Source organism: Hippocampus bargibanti, linkage group LG07 (assembly GCF_051943395.1).
Source record: "Hippocampus bargibanti isolate YZ-2025 linkage group LG07, ASM5194339v1, whole genome shotgun sequence".
In the NCBI taxonomy this organism is placed as follows: Eukaryota; Metazoa; Chordata; class Actinopteri; order Syngnathiformes; family Syngnathidae; genus Hippocampus; species Hippocampus bargibanti.
The window spans coordinates 25,313,371-25,335,095 of NC_142740.1; the positions used below are offsets into that span (position 1 = coordinate 25,313,371).

Sequence of the window (21,725 nt, forward strand, 5' to 3'; positions counted from 1 at the left end):
TGAATCCCCGGTCTGCGGATCAATCAATACCGGTCCACAAGAATGAATGATTTATTTATGAATTATTTATTTTCTGTTGTATTTATTAAACAAGTTGAGTGGTCTTTTCTTTTGAAATGACCGGGTTCTCCTCTCTGTTACGTCTCCTCATTTAGCGGGTAACTTTAATCAAGCTCGCAAAAGTTCCACATGAAAAAAGATCCATGAGTACACAATGTATTCACCTTTGTAAAGTTATCAAGTACTGTCAACTAAAATGAAATTCACATGGTGAGATTTGATCTTCACTTTTTATTTCTTGTCTTTTTCCAAGCGAAAATGAGTCAGAAGAGCTAAAAATTCAGACACATGCTGAGATTGCATTGTTGAGACTGTGTTCCCATTTTTTTAATCTGGTTTTGATGCTGCTCTTTGACAAAGGGGCCATCATTTGACTTAATCTAAAATAGATGCCACATGCTTCACATCAGACAAAGGAATTATATGCATTCTGTAATCAAACATGTACTGTACAGTATAAAAACACAGAGTAAACCAAAAACCTCCAGTACTGCACTACATCAATGTGTTTAGTGTCCTTTTCAATCTGTTCAAAACTGAATATATAATTTAAGAACAAATAAAGCAAAGTTAAAGTTGTGTAAATGTCATTTTGTATTAAGACATATCCACAAAGATGTCAAGCATCCAATGCAATCAAGCTCCATTGCATTTTTTTCCCTTCGTTTCACAATTACAAATCACAATTTAGGAATGGCACCTATTATCCATCATTCATATTTCCTCATTTTAAGTGGCCAGATGAGAATTGTTAATAGGCCAACTGCGGCGGCCAACCCCACACCTCCAGTCACGGTTGCTATGACGTAACGATAGAACCAAATACACTCTGAGCAGCATGCCTCTGTACTGTGAATGAGAAAAAGAGGTAAAGACATAAAGATCAGTCAGTTGGGCATCTGTTAGGCTACTTGCCCAATCAAAATCCTTAGGTAAGAAAGAGTGAATACCTCTCAAAGTAACCATTTGAAAATAATCAATAAGTAATATATTCATCTTGAACACACATTATCACCACCGGTGGGTTAGATGGAATGTTGCCCTCTATCATTTTGCTTCTGTTTTTACGACAGTAAAGTAACTATTTATATATATAAAATTATATCTATTGAGCACACACGTATAGTAAACAAGTGGATTAGAGCCCCACCCCAAAAAAAATCAATGTAACATCATAAAATAGGTTTCATGTTTTGTCAAAAGTTTTGCTATGTTGTATGTATGTTGTTTTGACATGTTATACTAACTCATTCACTACCATTTACAAATTTATTCGGGAAATGAAAATATAACAGAGCACCATGCACAAATTAGTTCGGGTTTTGATTTTTTTCATGTTTGGGTGCCATTAAAGCGCTGGCCGTGGCCTCTGTAATGGTTTTTCTTTTCCACAAGGTAGCAGCATTTCCCCTTTTCCATGTTAGCGCTTTATTACAGATTCAGCTGTCGTTAAAGCGCTATATAAACCAATTGGTATGTGTTGCGTTGTATTTTGGACAGCCACCCTTATTTCAAGCTCATATAACTCCAGGCCCATATAATTTAGAAATTAGCTCTTTATTTCTGATGGAAGAAGAGAGTCGAAGGTTTCTAACACTGTATTGAACATTGATGTAGTCCTAAAACTCAATATTATGTGGGTCCTGGAATTCGAGTGACAATGACAAAAACCCCGGCACTGGAGTGGACACATTTTTGCACGTCTGGCAGTGAATAAGTTTAAAGCATCACAACGCAACTATTCACCGTTCTACGGATAATAATTTGCCTCCCTTCAACACACAGCATTTATTTTACTCCATATATTCGCGTCGCACTGGCGATTCCATCTTGAATAATCAATCGATGTTTACATTTTTAAGTTGTTCCCAGACTGTACACTAGGTGGCAGTATTGCAATAGAAATGTTGAAATGAAAAGCAAAGTAAAGCCGATTGCGTGAGTCGTACAAAAGTAGTTTGATGCTTTTGACCTCTTCCTCGATCATTTTTTTTGTTAAAAACGTGCCCTTTCAGACTATTTTTATTGGTGTTCTACATGGTATCGTTGATGCTGGCTGGCTATGAAAACAGTTTGTAAATCCTGCCCAGTTTGTTCAACAAAACGATTAGTCTCTACCAGTACAGTCGTACGGTGAACTGGCACAGTTATCGGAAGTATTCAAGCTTCCTAGGAAAGGTCCGTATTCACTATCATCCGTTGGGGTAGACATTTGGGGTGTAACGCTTGAAAATGCTACAAAATTAATGTAAATGTGGATGCGAACAACGCCGTTAAAACGACAACGGCTGTCGGAGTAAGTCCCGTAACAAAGTCCTTGAAATCCCACAGCTTTATCCTATCGCGAGAATACTCGTTTCACACGTAGAATGGCTCACAAGTTGGTTTATCAAAGTACGATTTAGTATACTCGTCCACGACGGAAAAAAAACAACGATTTTTTGGGGAAAACGTGTATACTCGTTTCTGCGAGGGAAGCGATTAAAGGACAACCGACGCCCCCGGTCAAGTTGTGTCCATAATTTGTAAAATCACTTCAAATGACTTCTACTGAGCGTATTTTACAAAGATTCCACGGCATATAGCTATATTTTACGTTTTAAGACTTGCGCTGAATATTCAGGAAGTCTTGTTTTCGAGTTGATGATGATGCCTGACGTGAAGTCACGTCTGGAACGCCCCTGACCGAGAAAGCGACACACAATGCATTTTGGGTACTTTATGTGGTCTGAAACCTTCACGTTGATGGCGAAATTAGAAGGAAAACACAAATAATGCGACGGTGCATCGTTGTGTGTTGCACCAAGACTACTATTTGATACTAGTTGACACAAATTCAGCCCATTTGCAACGGAGCTTGGGCACCATCTTGTGCATTTTCTGGGATGCGACATTGGAGTCCTGATGGCTCGAATTGATACGGGAGGACTTCTTTAATCGATTGCAAACATTTATGCTTTCCTCTTCACAACTATTTGACTCATATTCATAATTGGATGAGTAACAAGAAAGCATCTACTCCGAATCTGAAGCCGTTGTTTTGATTCTCGAGGAAGGCAAGACGTCCTGGCGTGACGTCACGAACAAGGGGGCGGGACCTTCTGAAACTCGGCATCTCCGAGGTCATTTTGAAGTAGTTTTGGGACACTAACTCATTTTTATTGGTGTTTTGCATTTGGCTAATAACAGCCGACTGCGTGTTTTGGGTATTTTAGATGCTAGAAAACGTTTTTCAGATGTCAGTTAGGAAACAAAAAATGGTGTCGGTTGTCCTTTAAAAACAACTCTTAGTCAATCATACATCCCTAAAATGGGCGTCTGTCTGGGAGGACGGATTGCCCATCTCTGCTTTTTAGCATGGTATGAGAGTAAAGCAGTGAATCATATGGTCTGCTGGGCTTGACATGATCAAGCAGTTTTTGATCAGAATGGAAAGAGCAAATGTTCTTTTTTCATAAAACAGTTGTCCTTGAATGAATGTGCTACTATATCACCTGCAACTCTGTGAGGTTTACGATCAGAATTAGACAATATTGTTAAATTTGTGCTTTATTAGGCCTGTAAGAAAATGTGTCGTCAGGGATTGTCTAACAGTGAGCTATATGTTTATTATTTTATTTTATTTCCATACAACTAAAATTTATGGTGTTTTGTGAATGAATAATAAAATTCGACACTCCCTTTAAAAATGAATGGACTGCATTTGAATACACAGTACAACTTATTTCTTCACCTACATTTTCAATATCACTGATACCGTTTGTATGTGCCAAATTAATTCATTCAAATAAGGGAACTCGTTTCTTAAAACGCTGAAGAAAAATATCACGAAACACAATACCCGACATGACTGTGTGAGCAACCCAGAGATGCTTACCCGCACGGTCTGATAGTTTGAATGATTATGACACCCACACCATTAGCCACTTTGTCCGTGAGGCTCATCGCCCCATAAACAAAAGCTGCACTTTGCTGCAAACAAAACACACGCACAAAAGTTCAGACAATTGACATGACATGACAGCAAAGCACAACGGGAGGAAATCTATTGATTGAGTAGATGTTACTCTTGTGTTTATTATTTTGCTTTGTTGACTATTCTTTCTTTCCTTTCCTCTTCCTCTCATAACATTGCTGCTGTGAAATGTAAATTTCTCCACCGTGAGACGAATAAAGGTACAGTGATACCTTGGCTTACAAACTTAATTGGTTCCCAGAGTGTCTAAGGCAAAATGTGTGTATCCCAAAAATTAATTTCCCATAGGAAACCATTAAAATGAGAAGAATCCGTTCCCAGGTCCCCATAAGACATAATGTTCTACTTTTTAATTTTCTAAGCCTTACAAACTACACAAAATATACTTTATTTTATGTATAATAAATGTGCTACGGTATTATAATTAAATAAATAAACTGTATTGCATAATAAAGTGGTTTTATTTACCTTTGTGATGGTCGTTGATAGCTTGATGGAATGGAGTGGCCGGTTTCCTCACAATTAAACACTTGATGAGGAACGTAACCTTCTTTCACCATCTTGAGGAATGATCTCTTGTCAGTGCTTTCTCTGCGATAACTTTATCTAGTTCCTCATCAATTGATTTCTGTTTAGCTGGGTTGATAGCTTTTTGCATCTAGTGTCCAGATGGCTTGTGCGAGTTATTTGTGGAGCCTGATTGATGGGAATTTTAACCTTGCAGTCAACACTCTGCCTTTGAAGTCAAAGTTGAAACGAATCCAAATTTCACTGTTTTCTATCCATTTTGTCACTCTCTCTCTGTCGTCTGTCTGTCTCTTTAATGTTTAAACCACCTCCCCTCACTGCTGCGTTCTTGACCAATCACGTGGCTTTAACCGAAGGCTGGGGGTGGGTAATAGAGGACCAAAACAAGCCGGCTGCCATTTTTTTGTTAGGAGAACGGTCTCGTTCGCGAACGACACATCACTCATTGTGGCAGCTCCGTGTGTATCCCGAAAAATAGTTTGTATGCCAAGGTAAAATTTTCAGAAATTTAACGTTCGTAAACCGAAAAGTCCGTAAGCCAAGAGGTTCATAAACCGAGGTATCACTGTACATCCAATTATGTGAAGTGCTTTGTCACACCTGCAGCTGTTCTGAAAGTGCTATATAAATTAGGATGTATTGTATATCGGCTTTTTTTTAATCCTTTTTTTCCCCCACATGGGAAGATGGAACGACTGGAAAAATATGCTAATAGGAATATAGAATTTTAGACTGGCATGCATTACTGCAGAGACAACAGGAAGGTTTTTATATTACAATTCCTTGACTATGGGGAAGATTGTCGAATGCAATGGCTGAATTATTATGGTATTATTTTAACTCATTCACTGCCAGACGTGCAAAAATGTGTCCACTGTAGTGCCAGGGTTTTTGTCATTGTCACTGAAATTCCAGGACCCACAGAATGAGTTTTAGGACTACATAAAAATTCAATGCAGCGTTAGAAACCTTACTCTGTTCTTTCATCAGAAAAAAATAGTTCATTCTAAAATTATATGTATCAGAATCAGAATCATCTTTATTGCCAAGTATGTAGAACACACAAGGAATTTGTTTCCGGTAGAACACGCTGCACTAGTATCGTCGTCAAAAAAACTGCTAAGTGGCACTATAAAGTTCCATTTTGACTACTGTTGAAACTGATGTGGAGTTATTTGAGCTTGAAATAAGGGTGGTTGTCCTAAATACAATGAGATACATACATAGTAGTTTATATAGCAACTTTAACAACAGCTGAAGCTGGAACAAAGTGCTAAAATGGAAGAAAGAGAAATGCTGCCCCCTAGTGGAAAACATATCCAGAGGCCATGGGCAGCGCTTTATCGGCACCCAAAAAACAAAACCCGAACAAATTCGGGAATGGCGCTCTCTGTGATATTTTCAATTCCCGAAAAAAAAAATCCGAAATGGCAGTGAATGAGTTAAGAGGTCAGACATTTCAGATAGATTCGCATCCTATTATTTCCAGGCTAGAGTTGATATATTTCAGCTGGAATGTAATCTATCCAACAAAACCATTGTGGTCTTGGCTGTGTGTTTTTTTAGACTAGGGGGGTCTTGATAATAACATTTATCACATTTTTTTTTAATTTGGTTTTCAACTTCTAGATGTTTGCCAACACTGTTTAAGAAGAACATTATCTGCTCCTCCCAACAACTCCCACCCCACAAAAAAAAATATGATTGGTAAACAGCCCAACCATGACTCAGCAGAACAAATTCTGCTCATCAGCTTGCGGGCACGTCTTCCCCATACTTACCGTCTGGTCCCCGATGAGTTTGGCGGTCATGGTAAGAGACATGACCAGGATAACGGCGGAGCCTGCTCCCAGCAGCACACTTGCCCCATAGATGCTTTTTGTGCCGATGTTCTTGTCAAAAATCACCAAGAGGGCAAAGGCGAGCACCAGCAGCAAGCCGACAAAATACATTATCTGAAAAGTAAGGTGTATCTCCATAAAATATCATGCATTCATTCCACAATCGTTGACTATTCAGTTTTGAGGCTTGTTTTGTTGTTTTTAAAAGTTTCTATCTAACCTATATATGTAAATACTTTGGTGCCTTTTGAAGAAGTCCAAGATGGCGCCCGAGTAGGCAGCCGTCAGCAAGTCCTCTCACGAGCCTTGCTTTTTTTTAGTTGTTGTTGTTTTTGTGTTTTCTTTTGTCACTTTGTGTTGTTGTACATTGTGTGCAATGGATATGGATTGTTTTTCAGCATTTTTGGCCACAGCGTTCATCAAGGAGAAGACTGTGCTGAGCGGTTGCGCCTTTTCGGCAGCACTGTTTTTGATTGGGAGGAATGTCGGTGCCATTTGACTGTCATCGCTGGACAGCTCTGGGGCGATTGTGCTTTTTTTGCGCCTGTAATGGGCAGCATTTTCACAGCCCCGCTTTGTTCAGCAGAAAGGTCGGTGCTGTTGGACAGTCTGCGGCTTGGAATTGAAGCAGATTTACGTGGGACAGGAGACAATCTCTTTTCATCAATGGATGCTACAGCTTTGTGTTTGCTTTCAACATTTAGCTTGTAGCAGACGTGCACATTCCACCATGATGTCCCTAATCCACTAATGAAAAGGACGCTTTGATCCTCTTATCTAGAACTGCTTCATATAACAAAGAAGGGTGCAGAAAGTGCTCAAGATTGAATGACTGTGTCTGTGTTGTCATATAATTTGCTATTTAGATTTTCTCTTCTTTTGACTTCAAGATGGCGGCGCGAGAGTGACTGCCTTTAAAGCAGCTCCTGTATTTTGTTTTTCTACTTCTTCCTTTCCTTCCCTCTTCCTTTCATAACTTTGCTGCTGTAAAATGTAAATTTCTCCCCTTCGAGACGAATGAAGGCTAATCCAATCCAATCCAAGATGTAGTTGGCAGTTGTTTCCTAGAACTCTTCACGAGCTCTGCTCTTTTTTTTTGTTATATGGTGTTGTGCTTCATGTGAAGCAGTTGTGAACCGTTTTACGCGTTTTGGCCTCGACAATCGCCCAAGGAGCAGAATGTGTCCTGGGTTGTTGTGCCATTGTACCAGCGATTCTTTCCTATTTCTTCAGTGACTGCGTACGCAGTAAAAGTCAGTACATATAGAAGGTGCACACTGACTATTTCAACCCACATTAGATCCAAATGTCTTCTCTTCAGTGTATAACCACATTTACACCCGAAAAATGGGGCATTTCATGATTTTGTCAAGATATTAATTGCACAGAAACATGAAACCGAACAGATTGCAAAGTTGTTATACTCACAGTGATGCCTACATGCTTGCTTATTGGCTTCATGGTCAGCGAGCTAACGAAGCCGCTGACATACATCACAAGGGGAATGATGGCGATGTATTTCTGTTCGACATCAAGGTGCGCATTAGGGCGAAAACAAACAGAAATCGCATGTAGACGTGAAGAAATCTCTTACCTTTGGCAGCATTAGTGAGTTAGTGAGGTAAACAGAGATATATGACTGGGACAGGTTGACGATGAGTCTTGTGCACATGTAGAGGAAGGCCACCTTGGATGATAGATAAAGCCAATGACAATCAGTCATGCAGATTTATATATATATATCAACCTGGATGTCAAAAGACGTCTTGAACTTCAATGAAAAGAAAACAGAAGTGATACTGTTTGGTCCCAGTGGCCCATGTACATCTCATCCCGTAGATGAGACTGAAGTCAACAGTCTCACACTTGGGTTTTAAACTGGACAGTGACTTTAAACTTGACAGACAAATTGGTGCTGTTGTTAAATTTAGCTTCTTTCATTTTAGGCAACTGGCTAAAATAAAATCTCTCCTTTCTCATAAGCACCTTGAAGCAGTCATTCATGCCTTTCTCGCATCTCGGAGGGATTATTGTAATGTGCTTTACTTTGGGGGTCACCCAATCCTCCATGAAGCGTCTCCAGCAGGTCCAGAATGCTGCTGCTCGCCTCTTTACTGGTACTCATAAGAGGGAGCATATAACTCAGACTCTGGCTTCCCTATATATTTTAGAGTTCTTTTCAAGATCTTATGACTTGTCGATTCACTATCGTGTTACTTATGTGTTTTCCTTCTAATTTCACCATCAACACGGATCAACACGAAGTTTTCAGACCAAACAAAGTACCCATTGTGTGTCGCTTTCTCGGTCAGGGGCGTTCCAGACGTGACGTCACGTCAGGCATTGTCATCAACTCGAAAACAAGACTTCCTGAATATTCAGTGCAAGTCTTAAAACGTAAAATATAGCTATATGCCGTGGAATCTTTGTAAAATACGCTCAGTAGAAGTCATTTGAAGTGAATTTACAAATTATAGACACAACTTGTCCTTTAAGCGCTTTGTTCCAGCTTCAGCTGTTGTTAAAGCGCTATATAAATCAGTACATATTGTATTTAAAAAATAGGTTCAGCAATTGCAGTTTCAGTTTTTAAAAGGTGCCATAAACTGAACACGCACCGTTGTGCTGCGTGACCACCTTTTCTTGAGCCACTGCACATTTCTAGTTCATTGCACGCTACTCCTAACATTAAAATTGTTTGTTATTTAGTTTTTTTTTGTTCTTTTGACTTCAAGACGGCGCCGCGAGAGTGGCTGCCTTTCCAGCAGCTCCTGTGAGACTAATAAAGGCAAATCCAATCCAATCCAAAATCCCTTGTGAACAGAGGACCCCCTGTATTTCTCACTTGCTATTCCTGACCCACCATTCAGGATCTTCAACACACATCTAGATTTTGACCGGCCTGTCGAGAGAGTCACCAGAGTGCGCTTATGGTCATCATCATGACCCCCTATGCTCAATAACGTCTTATGATGTCAAATTCAGGAGGTGTGGCCCAAGGTGAGGTTAAGACTAAAGTCATAGAGTAAAGAAACAGTGCACTAGACCAGTGATTCCAAACGTTTGCTGCATCAAGACATATTTTAAGTTCGAAAAACAGCACATCATGTCACAAAAAGAGAATACATAGGCCAAATTCAGACTTTTTGCTGAATGGGAATCACTGCAATAGACAATGCAGATTCCAAGAACGGACTTGAATGACAGAATATCCAAAGAGACCAATTTGACAAATATGTTGCCCAGAAATATGTTCAAGCTAATAAAACAGAAAACTTGATTCATCAATACAAAGTCTCGTTGTCATGAAAGGAGCAATTTAGCATAATAAAAAGTCTCAATAGTCACGCTGATTTAACTATCTATTAGCTATCTATTGGCTCGCTAGCTTTCTATATATTTGAGTTACTTTTGGGTTGAGTGAACGCTGGCGTGTGTGGCTGCCGCTGCTCACCTACAGAAAAAAACAATCCTGTGACTGAAAAGTGACCTTGAGAGTTTTGAAAGGCGCTTATAAATGAAATTTATTACCATTATCATCATTATCATTACTTGCAAGTACAGTGATACCTCAGCTCGCGAACTTAATTGGTTCCCTGAAAGTGTATAAGGCGAAAAGTTTGTCTGCCGAACATTTATTTCCCATTAGAAACCATTAAAATTAGAATAATCCGTTCCCAGGTGCCAATAAAACAATTTTCGACTAATTAAGCCTTAAAACTACACAAAATATACCTTATTTTATGTATAATAAATGTGCTATTGGATTGTAATTAAAGAAATAAACTCGACAGTACAATAAAGTAATTTTATTTACCATTGTTATGGTCGGTCATGTAGTTGCCTCTTGATATCCGAGTGAAGTTGTCGTGCTTTTTCGGCGATAATACTCTCACTCACATTGTCCCATGCAAGCTGTTTTTCAACCTCTTCTATTGCCTGAGACTGTTGGTTAGACAACACAGAAACACCCTTAGCCACACGCAGCAATGGTCAATTTAGCATACTGGTACTGGGACACTAAGTCACACAAACGCACACCTTGTGTTTTTCAATTATCTCTTCTTCTGCTCGACCATAATTTTCGTTTGTGTCCTCTTCGGCTTAACACTAGCCTGTGGTGGGGTCTTTTTCGGCCCCATAATAGCAAATGTACTCCACACGATAACAAACCACATCTGCACTAAAAGAAAGGGTCTGTGGAAATCTAGTCCGGCAGCCACCGTGGCGCTGTTCGAGTGTGTGGTTTATTGTTCATCCGCCGAAAACTAGTCCGCCAGCCACCGTGGCACTGTGTGGTTTGGTTCGTCCGCCGAAAACTAGTTCGTTAGCCAAGGCTATATGCTCGTGAATATCATGTTTGTGAGGCGAAAAGTTGGTGAGCTAACGTGTTTGTAAGCCGAGGTATCACTGTATTAGTAAAGGGGCTTTCACCTGGTAGAAAGAAGGCTCTTTTAGCCAGTGTTTCCACTGCAACATTCGAACAGGCGGTGCACCCTCATCTGAAGAAGGTGTGCGCAGCGGATCATCCCCGGCCTTCTCCTTTATGCCAATGTGAAATATGCCAGAGAACACTGCTCCAACACCAAGCAGAATGAGAGCCAGTATCTGTTGTGCAGAGTAGAACTCAGGTAAATATAGAAAGTGTGATAACATGTGTACGGACCGGTACAATTAATACATCTCAAGCATTGCTACGACAGTAATCCCTCGTTTTTCGCGGTTAATGGGGATCATGACCAAACTAAAGAAGTAATCAGATAGGTCCCTGCTCTAAGGTTAGGAGAGCAGGAGACTACTCTCTGAAGTTAGAGAAGTAATTAGATTAGCTCCCTCAACCTAAGAGCAGGGACCTATCAGAGCAGAGGTATATATATATATATATATATATATATATATATATATATATATATATATATATATATATATATATATATATATATATATATATACACAGTAAAGTCTCGTTATATCGATATCGGATATATCGATAGTCCCGGTTATATCGATACTATTTCTATGCACGCACGGAGAAAATTACATGCAAACAGGGTCGGATATATCGATAGTCCCGGTTATATCGATATTTTTTCGGACTCCCTTGAATATCGATATAACGAGACTTTACTGTATATGGCCAGAGTTACCAGCACAACTTTAGTTTGCTGACGAAGCTCTTTGGATGAGGAACAAAACATCCGACACCTTCAAAGAAGTACAGATGACAGCTGAAAAAAACTTTTCATCAATAGTGAGGGATTACTGTACTTGTTTTGTTACTTTTTATGAAATCACTGCTGGTGACTGGCTAATGCCACCCATTCATTTTCAACAGCATTTAGGTACTTTGGCAGGAGGACCTGAAGCCCAGGTGACCCTGCGATGGTGCAAGGGAGGCCACATATCAAATTCTGGTTATATCCGCATTTAGACTTGGGGTGGAACTGCACGACACAATTAGCGCCACTTGTGCGCTGATGCAGGGGTGCCCAGAACTGGACTCAGGCAATGGGGAAATAATTGGATAAATGATCCAGCTGACGTTCGGGCAGGCAGGGAAAGGATCTTTGATACATACTAGACATGTGTGCTGCTCCTCATCTATTGCTTCCTAGCACTCCACCCTCAGTGAACACAACTTTTGTTTGGTTGCTGCACATACGCTTACATTCACCCACGTACTTTGCATATGCTTCAGATTCCTACACGCTCACATCCCATACACTTTATAGTTTCGGGTGACTCATCATTTATAAGAAATATTCAATTAGCCTATCATGTTGGATGCATACACTCATTTGTTAGGGGGAGCTCCATCCAAAGCCAAGTGTTTGGAAAGTAGTTTCATGTGGACTAATTTTGGTGTTAGCTGTGGTTTGGAGATTTTTTTTGTGTGGATTGTTGATTGGAGGGCAGGGGTTTTGTGTGTCCAATAGAAGCAGTGATAAAAATCATACCAAAAAAGAAATGATTGACACAGAACCGAGTGCTGTTTCTTTTTTAAAGAAAAATGACAAACACAAAGTGACAATCTTATGTATATACTATATATGTTTAGTCAAAATATTAGGTAGATTCGCATTTCTGTTTTGACTCGCTGATTTAGTTCCAGTTTAACTTGTTGGCGTAAAACTTAACTCAGCCACTCAACGCAACAACATCAGCTATCGGGTTAAAGATCCACCAAGGGAAAAGACAGTGCTTGGGAAAGAAGAGACAAGGGCCTCGCATTGACCAATAATTCTTACGAAGTCAGACGTCAAATAAGTCGAGTGAAGCACAGCGACGGGACGAAAACCGAAGTTCACAGAGCGTCAACACCCCTGTCAATGAGGATCGTAATGCACTTAAAGAACGAAAGGTGGAAGAGCCCACCCAACCACAGAGACCTCCCAAGGAGGACAAGATCAAAGGGCACAGACCAAGTGTGAAGTGGCCAAAAGCTATTGAAAAAAGAGAGTGGGAAACAACGTCAATAACGATCTGACCAAAATCTTGAAGCAACAAGTGGGCACAGCATGGAAAAAGCTGGAAAATATTGGTGACATCATCTATCACTATGGGGAGGAGCGCTTTGGAGTGTACATACGGAAAATTGCCAATGCAAGACCACCACCAACCAAATCCAGGAGACAGCAAGATGTAGACTGGTCAGAGAAAGACGGGACGTGTGAAAATAGTGGAAGAAGGCCACGGATGCAGAGAAAGAAGGTCTCAAGCTGCTCCAGGGGGACATCAAATGCCGGTTGGCAACCTTCCGAAGGGCAGAAAACTCGAGGAAACTTCGCAAGAACAAGGAACACACAAGAACATGGTTCTATAAAATCCCCTTCAAGTTCGTCAAAGACCTCTTCGCTAAGGACAAAAGCGGAATCCTGAAAACCTCAAAGGAGGAACTTGAAAAGCATCCAGAAAAGGTCCACCAGGAGACATAAAGGCATGAAAAACTACTTATCCCACAAGACATGAAGCACCAGAATTCAACCTTGAGAGTGGCCCTCCAAAATGGAAGGAAGTGGACAACACAGTACGGCATGCAAGATCAGCATCAGCCCCGGGGCCAAATGGAGTTCGGTACAAGCTCTGCAAGAACGCACCAGATGTTCTGCGCTATCTTTGGAGGCTCATGAGGATTGTGTGGCAGGATGGGATAATACCAAAGGCATGGCGAAGGGCCGGAGGCGTACTAATTCCCAAGGAGAAGGATGCGACAGACATCAGTCAATTCCGGCCAATTAGCCTTCTCAACGTTGAGGGGAAAATCTTTTTTAGTGTGTTAGCACGGAGACCTTCCACCTACTTGGAGAAGAACGTTGATACATCTGTACAGAAGGCTGGCGTCCCTGGGTTCTCTGGTTGCTTGGAGCACACCAGTATGATCTGGCACCAAATCCAAGCGGCAAAGAAAGACAAGAGAGATCTTCATGTCATCTTCCTCGACCTGGCCAATGCCTTTGGCTCAGTTCCCCATAAGCTTCTCTGGGAATACTTCAACTTCTTCCTGGTTCCAATACCCATTACTACCTTGGTAAAAGCCTACTTCGAAGACCTGCAACTGTGCTTCACAACACCTGACTTCACAACATCATGGCAGGTTCACAATGGCCATGGAGGACTCACAGGGCCTCAAGGTGGGGGGGTGAGCGAACCAGGAATGGGATCCACCTCCCACCTATCCAGGCATACATGGATGACATGACCACCTTGACCACTACTGCAGCTTGTACCAGGCGGCTACTTGGAATACTGCAGGACAACATCAAATGGGCCCGGATGAAAATCAAGCCAAACATCTCACGCAGCATGTCAATAGTCAAGGGAGAGCTAAAAAATGTGAAGTTCTGCATTGGTGATGACCCAATACCAACAGTGTCTGAGGAACCGGTCAAAAGCCTGGGCAGGTGGTACAATGCAAGCCTAAGAGACAAAGATCAAGTGCAGCAACTAAAGCAGGATATCAGCAATAGTCCGGAAAACATCAAGAAGACTCCACTGCCAGGGAACACACCACACCACACCCCATCCCATCCCACCCCACCAAAGTGTATTGTAGTTAAAGGTGTGAAATCAAAGATCAACCAAAAGAAATTAAAGTCAATGTACATCAGGGAGCACACTGGAACATCATTCAAATCTTACCCTAAACAGAGGAATGTCAGCTTTGCCCAGGTTGTCGGTGAAATCCTCTTGAGCGCTGTAGTGAAAGAGGAGATAGGCCACGGTGTACACAATGATGTTGCCCATCACAGCGAAGGCATACCTGTCAAAGAGGCACAGCAATACATTCAAGTCACTTACTTCTAGCGCTTTAAAACAGATATATTGACATCTCACCTAATAAGTATCAATGTCTGGATATTTTTTGCCAATATTACAGAAAGGCCCGTGAAGAGGTTTTCATTTATCAAAGTGGTTGACATCAGTCACCGAGAGTTGCTTCCACACACAAAAAAAAAGGAACTGCATGACTAAAAGACATGGGATTCTTTTTTATCAGTTTTTTTTCTCATGACAAGTATCCACAAATGACGAAATGCCAAAAATGGTGAAAGGAAGTACAAGATGGCACCCGAGTAGGCAGCCAGGCGATTGTGCTGTTTTGCGCCTGTAATGGGCAATATTTTGACAGCCACGCTTTATTCAGCGGAAAGGTCGGTGCTGCTGGACAGTCTACGGCAGGATGGCTGCATGGCTTGAAGAGCCAGCGAAGAGAAGAAAGGAGTGTCAGCGCAGACCGCCGATGCGTATGTGGAACTGTCGCGGCTTGGAATTGAAGTGGATTTACATGGTTACATGAAGAATTACTTTATGCAACAAAAAGGGTGCAGAAAGTGCATAAGATTGAATGACTGTGTATGTGTTGTCATATTTATTTATTTTTTTGTTATTTTGACTTCAAGATGGCAGCAGCTCCTGTATTTTGTTTTTCTACATCTTCCTTTCCTTTACTCTTCCTTCCATACTTTTCCTGCTGTGAAATCTAAATTTCTCCACTGCGAGACTAATAAAGGCTAATCCAATCCAAATAATAATAATAATTCATTTCTAAGCGCCTTTCAAAACTCTCTAGGGAACCTTACAGTCACAAAAAATAGTTTTTTCTGCAGGTGAGCAGCGGCAGCCACATGCGGCAAATAGATAGAACGCTAGCTAGCTAACAGATAGCTAATAGATAGCCAGATAGACAGTTAGCTAACTCGCTAGATAGCCATATAGCTAATAAATAGCCAGCTACATAGCTAGCTAGCTAGACATATAGCAAACAGATAAATAGCCAGCTACATAGCTAACTAGCTTGCTTCTTTGCCCGGGGTGGGCGAAGAAGCAAGTCATGTAAAAAGTCAAGTAAATAGTCATGTAAAATGACAAACTAAGAAAGGGAACACATTGTGGAATGAGTTAAATGCTGCTTTATTAATAATATGCTGGTAAAATTACAATTCTGAATGATACATCAACTAAAAGAGTCGATGAAAGAGAGTCTCGTAGTTACCGATCATGCTGAAAGGTTAAGTGGAAGTCAGCGTACGCTTGACCATAAATAAAGTGAATGATTAAGCCCGAATAAAGTTCAGCTGATCTCGTAAGATTTTGCTGCCGTGGTTATTTTTATTCACTTTGAAAGCCACCACAAGCAGCATAAAATGGTTTAGATAAGCAATGGCATACCTTCATCGTACTTCTGCTTGCTTTCAGAGGGCCGTAACCATTGCCTCACATCACATGCGCGGGGTCAGTAAAAAAGTAGTACAATAAAAGGTCAATCAAAGCTAGTTGTTCAAGTATTCCACTTATTTCTAAATTGGGAACCAATAATATTTCAGCGTTTTTGAAAGTGGAGTACATTTTGACTATTCGTATTTGATGGAGAATAATAATTTATCATGTTTAAAAGTGCCATGCTTTGCTGACCAACTAAACAATGGGCCTACAGTCAAAGCGCAGATGGCCACAGTAAATCTGAGTGAAATAGACACGGCAGATTACAAACTTATCAGTTCTTGGAAAAGACAACCAATTAAAATGTCTTATGTTTTACTGTTTGCAGCTGTTGGTGCTCAGAACGCCCAGAGGTGTGGCATTATAATCAAGAAAACTGTGTTTTACTAATATATCACTGTAATTTGCATATACTCTCAATAAATAGCTTGGCAGAGGGGCGCACAATTCAGACGTATGTCATCTGATGACTGCGTCTCCTGCCGGCAGTGGGGACAATCTTTCTGGTTCTGAGTCTCTGTTCACGGTGTCTGTCTGTCATATCTCTGACAGTATTTTAGAACAAGACAGGAAGTCAATGCACAGAATTTGCTTTTGTGGGCTACATAAAAATGTGGCAAGCTACTTGCGGTTGAAATCTGTGGTTAAGAGTCTTCACCTCCTTTACAGTATGTGTGAGAAGTCAAGGGTGGTTGGCGCAAGACCCAAATTATATGAGTTTGGAGTTATATGAGCTTGAAATGAGGGTGTTTGTCCAAAATACAATGCAATACATACGTTTCGGTTTATATAGCATTTTAACAACAGCTGAAGCTGAAACAATATGCTCACATGGAAAAAGGGAAATGCTGCCCCCATTTTGATGGGGGAAAAAACATTGCCAGAGGTCTGGCCAGTGCTTTAATGGCACCTAAACATGAAAAAAAATTGTGAATGGGGCTATGTCATATTTTCAATTCCCGAATAAATTTGTGAATGGCAGTGAAGGAGTTAATATGACAGATTTGACTAAAAATTTGATTTTTCCCAACTGTACTCATCAACCGGATACTTTTTCATTTCAAAAAGTACAACTAACACCACCCTCATTCTAGAAATTCAACACAGGCGAAACATACCGCCTAATGACATTGTAGGAGAACTTTTCCCCACCTGTACGCAGTGAGCTCCACCTTTGCACTCTCACTGGTCACCAGCTCCGGGATGAGGGCCAGGTGTGAAATCTGTGTGGCCGCCCAGCCAAATTGGAAGATGACGATGAACGGGGCAAAGTAGATGACCTCGGCCCATTGGGGGGTGCCTGTTGAGCAGGCCAGGCAGGGGTTGAAAATGAAGGGAAAAGACAGGATAACACAGATGGTTCCTGGAAAGGGGAGAAGTGCAGAATCATTAGAAAAGATACAGTGATACCTTGGCTTATCAACGTAATTGGTTCCCAGACACAGTGTGTAAGGTGAAAAGTGTGTATCCCAAAAATTAATTTCCCATAGGAAACCTTAAAAATGAGAATAATCCATTCCCTGGTCCCCATAAAACATAATTTTTTACTTTCTACTTTTCTAAGCCTTAAAAGTACACAAAATATACCTTATTTTATTTATAATAAATGTGCTATGGTATTATAATAAAAGAAATAAACTGTACTGTATAATAAAGTCGTTTTATTTACCTTTGTGATTGGTCGGTGATGGCTTGATGTAATGGAGTGGCCGGTTTCATCAGCATTAAACACTTGATGAGGAACATAACCTTCTTCTTTCACCATCTTGAGGAATGAGCCCTTGTTGGTGCTTTCTCTGTGATAATTTATCTAGTTCCTCATCAATTGTGTTCTGTTTAGCTGGGGAGATACCTTTTTGCATCAAGTGTACAGATGGCTTGTGCGGGTTGTTTGTGGAGCCTGATTGATTGGATATTTTAACCATGCAGTCTACACTCTGCCTTTGAACTATCAAAGTTGAAACTATTTCACTGTCGTCTGCCTGTTTCTTTAATGTTTAATCCCCCCCCCCCACTGCTGCGTTCTGGACCAATCACTGGCTTTAACCGAAGACTGGGGTGGGGAAGAGAGGACAAAAACAGTCGTCTGCCATTTTGTTGTTAGAAGAACGGGCTCATTCGCGAACGACACATCACTCATCATTGAGGCAGCGCTTTGTACAAAAAAAGTTTGTATGCCAAGGTAAAGTTCGTATGCCAAGGTAAAAAATTCATAAATTTAACATTCGTAAAGCGAAAAGTTCGTAAGCCAAGGGGTTCGTAAACTGAGGTATCACTGTAGTTTTATGACGTCACGTCAGGCATCGTCATCAACTCAAAAACAAGACTTCCTGAATATTCAGCGCGAGTCTTAATACGTAAAATATAGCTTTTTACGGTGGAATCTTTGTAAAATACGCTCAGAAATCATTTGAAGTTATTTTACAAATTTTGGACACGACTTGTCCGGAGGCGTCGGTTGTCCTTTAATGTTGATTAATACCTCCTCCAAGCCCTGCGACAGACGAGAAAACAAAGGCAGCCATTTGTCGAAGAGAGACGACGAGTTTGTGTACATATTGATTAAAATTAGCATTGATGTTATTTGTTTGAGAATTAATTCATTTAATTGCACAGTTTGCGGTGATCCAAATATGTTTAATTGGTGTAAAGTCTGTGACATAACATGTTTCCCTTTTCGCCTCTATCCGAAAAGTGTTTTTAGTACAAAACTGTACTGCTACCGTTCTAATTTGAAACAGATTCTTTACTTACAGACAGTGTATTGTAGGTGTTAAATACCTGACATGTACATTGCAGTACATTGGGGAGACTAAACAAATTCTCAAAAAAAGACTATCAACATCGCAGGGATAATACTAGTGGGCCTCAATCGGCAGTACATATGCACCTAAAAGCTAGCAACCACTCCTTTGACGACAATGAGGTTAAAATCTTAGCAAAAAAACATAGATGGTTTGAAAGGGGAGTAAAAGAAGCGATTTTCATAAAACAACTAAATCCTTCATTAAACTGGTTTGGTGGGGTGAGGTTCAGTTTGGATCATTCATTCAATAGCCTGCTTAGGCAACATAGGATTGGTAATACTATTAGGTGATACCGGTCGAAGTGGGGCAATCAGGCCAGTCGTTAGAATGATAGGAACTATCAGTGGAGCAGCTGCAGGGAGTAGTCCTCTGCTCCCCTCAATCCTGAGAGCAGGGACCTATCATAGCAGTGTCCGGCACCGCCATGTCTGGACAGTAGGGATATATAAATGGGGCCGATACGACCAGTCAGACTTTAGTTTGCTGACGAAGTTTCTTGGATAAGAAGTGAAACGTCAGACACCTTCAAAGAAGTACAGAAGACGGCTGAAGAAACCTTTTCATCGACTAACTGACATCAGAAAAACATTTTATAGCATCTAAAATACCCAAAACACGCAGTATATTTTTATTCAAATGCAAAACACCAATAAAAATGACTTAAAGTGTCCAAAATCTGCAAAAAATTGAACTGCGAATTGGGAATTTTAAGTCCCGGCCCCAGTTCGTGACGTCACGCCAAGACGTCTTGCATTGCTGGAGAATCAAAACAATGGCTTCAGATTCGGAGAATATGCTTTCTTGTTACACATCCAGTTAGGAATATGATTCAAATAGTTCTGAAAAGGAAAACATACATGTTTGCAATCGATTAAAGAATTTATTCCGTGCCATCTTGAGGCAACATTGGGGGGAAATGTATCACCAAAAAAGAGGCAGAAAAAGACGACCAAGCTCCGTGCGAGGAATTAATCAGCCAGTTTCCACAGGCTGATAAATTCCTTACATGGAGCTTTGTCGACCTCTTCGGCCTCTTTTTGGTGCAACATGACGTTTTCAGACCAAACAAGTACAGCAAAATGCATTGACGTGATGGAAGGACTACTACAAAGTGTCCTTTTTTCGGTCAGGGGCGTTCCTTCAGTGACGTCACGTACGGACTTGTCACCAACTCAAAAACAAGACTTCCGGAATATTCAGCGCGAGTCTTAAAATGTAAAATATAGCTATATGCGGTGGAATCTTTGTAAAATACACTCCGTAGAAGTCATTTGAAGCCATTTTACAAATTATGGACACAACTTGTCCGGAGACGTCGGTTGTCCTTTAAAACCATAATTTGGTCTGTATTTCACCCAAGCATTTTGATTTGGACACGTACTTCTCCCGCAGTAACGTTCCCACCGTGTATTTAGTAATGGGAGTTATCTTGCCACCTGCGGTTACATTTGAATATATATCCCAATATTCTCGTCCGTTTTGCATTAATAAAACGTTCGCATTACTCACCCAACAAATGCCAGCTTTTTCTCTTGCCGTATCTCAATCCGGGAGTCATGTCGGATTCATATCCAATGAGAGGAGTGAACGCTCCATCAGCCACCTGGCCGATAAGCAGCAGCACACCGGCAAATGTGCTCCGGAGGCCCAGAACCGAATGGAGGTAAACCAGCAAGTAGGTGAACCACATCGAGGCACACAAATCATTGAGAAAATGACCAGAGGCGTAACACAAACGCCGGCAGAGCGACAAGGTCCTTATCTCCCTCTCGACCGGGTCACACGGCTCCATGACTCGAACGGGTAATTCAAATGTATTTACAATTTAGAGATTGTGCCTTGTAGTAGTAACAAATATAAAATCAGGAAAACGTACCCTGATACGATTTCCCCCCCAAAAAAATAATATGCGGCGTTAAACATCTCATTAACTCATCGTTTGGGATTATGACAGTGGTGCCCACCCGTGAAAACGTATCCGAGATAAATTAATGCAACACTTCAAGGCAAAAAAAAGATTCTTGAGCGCTACATCAAAGACTAAGGTGGAGCTTTCAATGTCACGTTTCGATCCTCTACCTTCCAGGAATCGAAATGATAAATAGACGAGGCGACTTTACTTAGAAACGCTTTAAGGCAAATGCAAACATGTATAATCAAGCACTGAGTTCCTTTCACTCGTGACCAAAAGTACTTCCTTTGTTTTTCCGGACAAAGCACAGAGAACTCCAGCTGCTGACAGAGCAAAAAAAAAAAAAAAAAAATCATCCGGCGAAATTTGCCGTCTAAATTCTGTCATTCGCGTGTTCAGTACTGGCTCCAAACTTCCGTTTTCGTGTCTTTTTTAAACAAAATTGTCGTAGTTCCACTCCACAAAGTTGTAACGAGAAGTTTATCTCCTTCCAAAAACAGGACACTTGAAAGACAATCAATTCCCATGTTTGCTTAAAAAAACGCCTTCAAAAAGAGAGCAAACTGCTTCGGAAGATGACGACCAATTGCATTGTGGGAAATGTAGTTCATTGTATGCTTGTGAAGACAACGTGTACCTCAACTTCCGTCGAAATAGTTGGACGACGCGGATTTTGGCATACAAAATTGCGTTAATATCCCAACACACAACAATTCGTCCAAACAAGTGTTAGTGACAATTAAGATGAACAGATAACCCGAACAAAGGGGGACAAAATCCGTTGGTGTACTGTATTGAGAGGAAACTTTCTCCGAGAGGCAATACCTTTTCCCTCACACGAAAAAAATTCAGTCACATCCCACCGGATATCCCTCTGCATT

At 40.8% G+C, this 21,725-nt stretch overlaps 1 protein-coding gene across 2 annotated transcripts; it reads right to left on the reverse strand.

Annotated features, from left to right (window-relative positions):
* Positions 1 to 277: 277 nt before the first annotated feature.
* On the reverse strand, positions 278 to 21,470 carry mfsd12b (major facilitator superfamily domain containing 12b). 2 transcript variants are annotated; one of them, XM_089001081.1, is made up of 9 exons: positions 20,442 to 21,470; positions 17,278 to 17,488; positions 14,545 to 14,665; positions 10,840 to 11,013; positions 8,000 to 8,092; positions 7,834 to 7,926; positions 6,346 to 6,519; positions 3,938 to 4,032; positions 278 to 909 (listed from the first exon to the last, which is right to left on the reverse strand). In XM_089001081.1, exons 1-9 carry the CDS (start codon positions 20,722 to 20,724, stop codon positions 771 to 773), a joined length of 1,383 nt encoding a protein of 460 aa, XP_088857207.1. In that variant the 5' UTR covers positions 20,725 to 21,470; the 3' UTR covers positions 278 to 770. The 2 variants fall into 2 exon arrangements, with proteins under 2 accessions (XP_088857207.1, XP_088857208.1); XM_089001082.1 differs by lacking the exon at positions 3,938 to 4,032.
* Between the last annotated feature and the right edge of the window lie 255 nt (positions 21,471 to 21,725).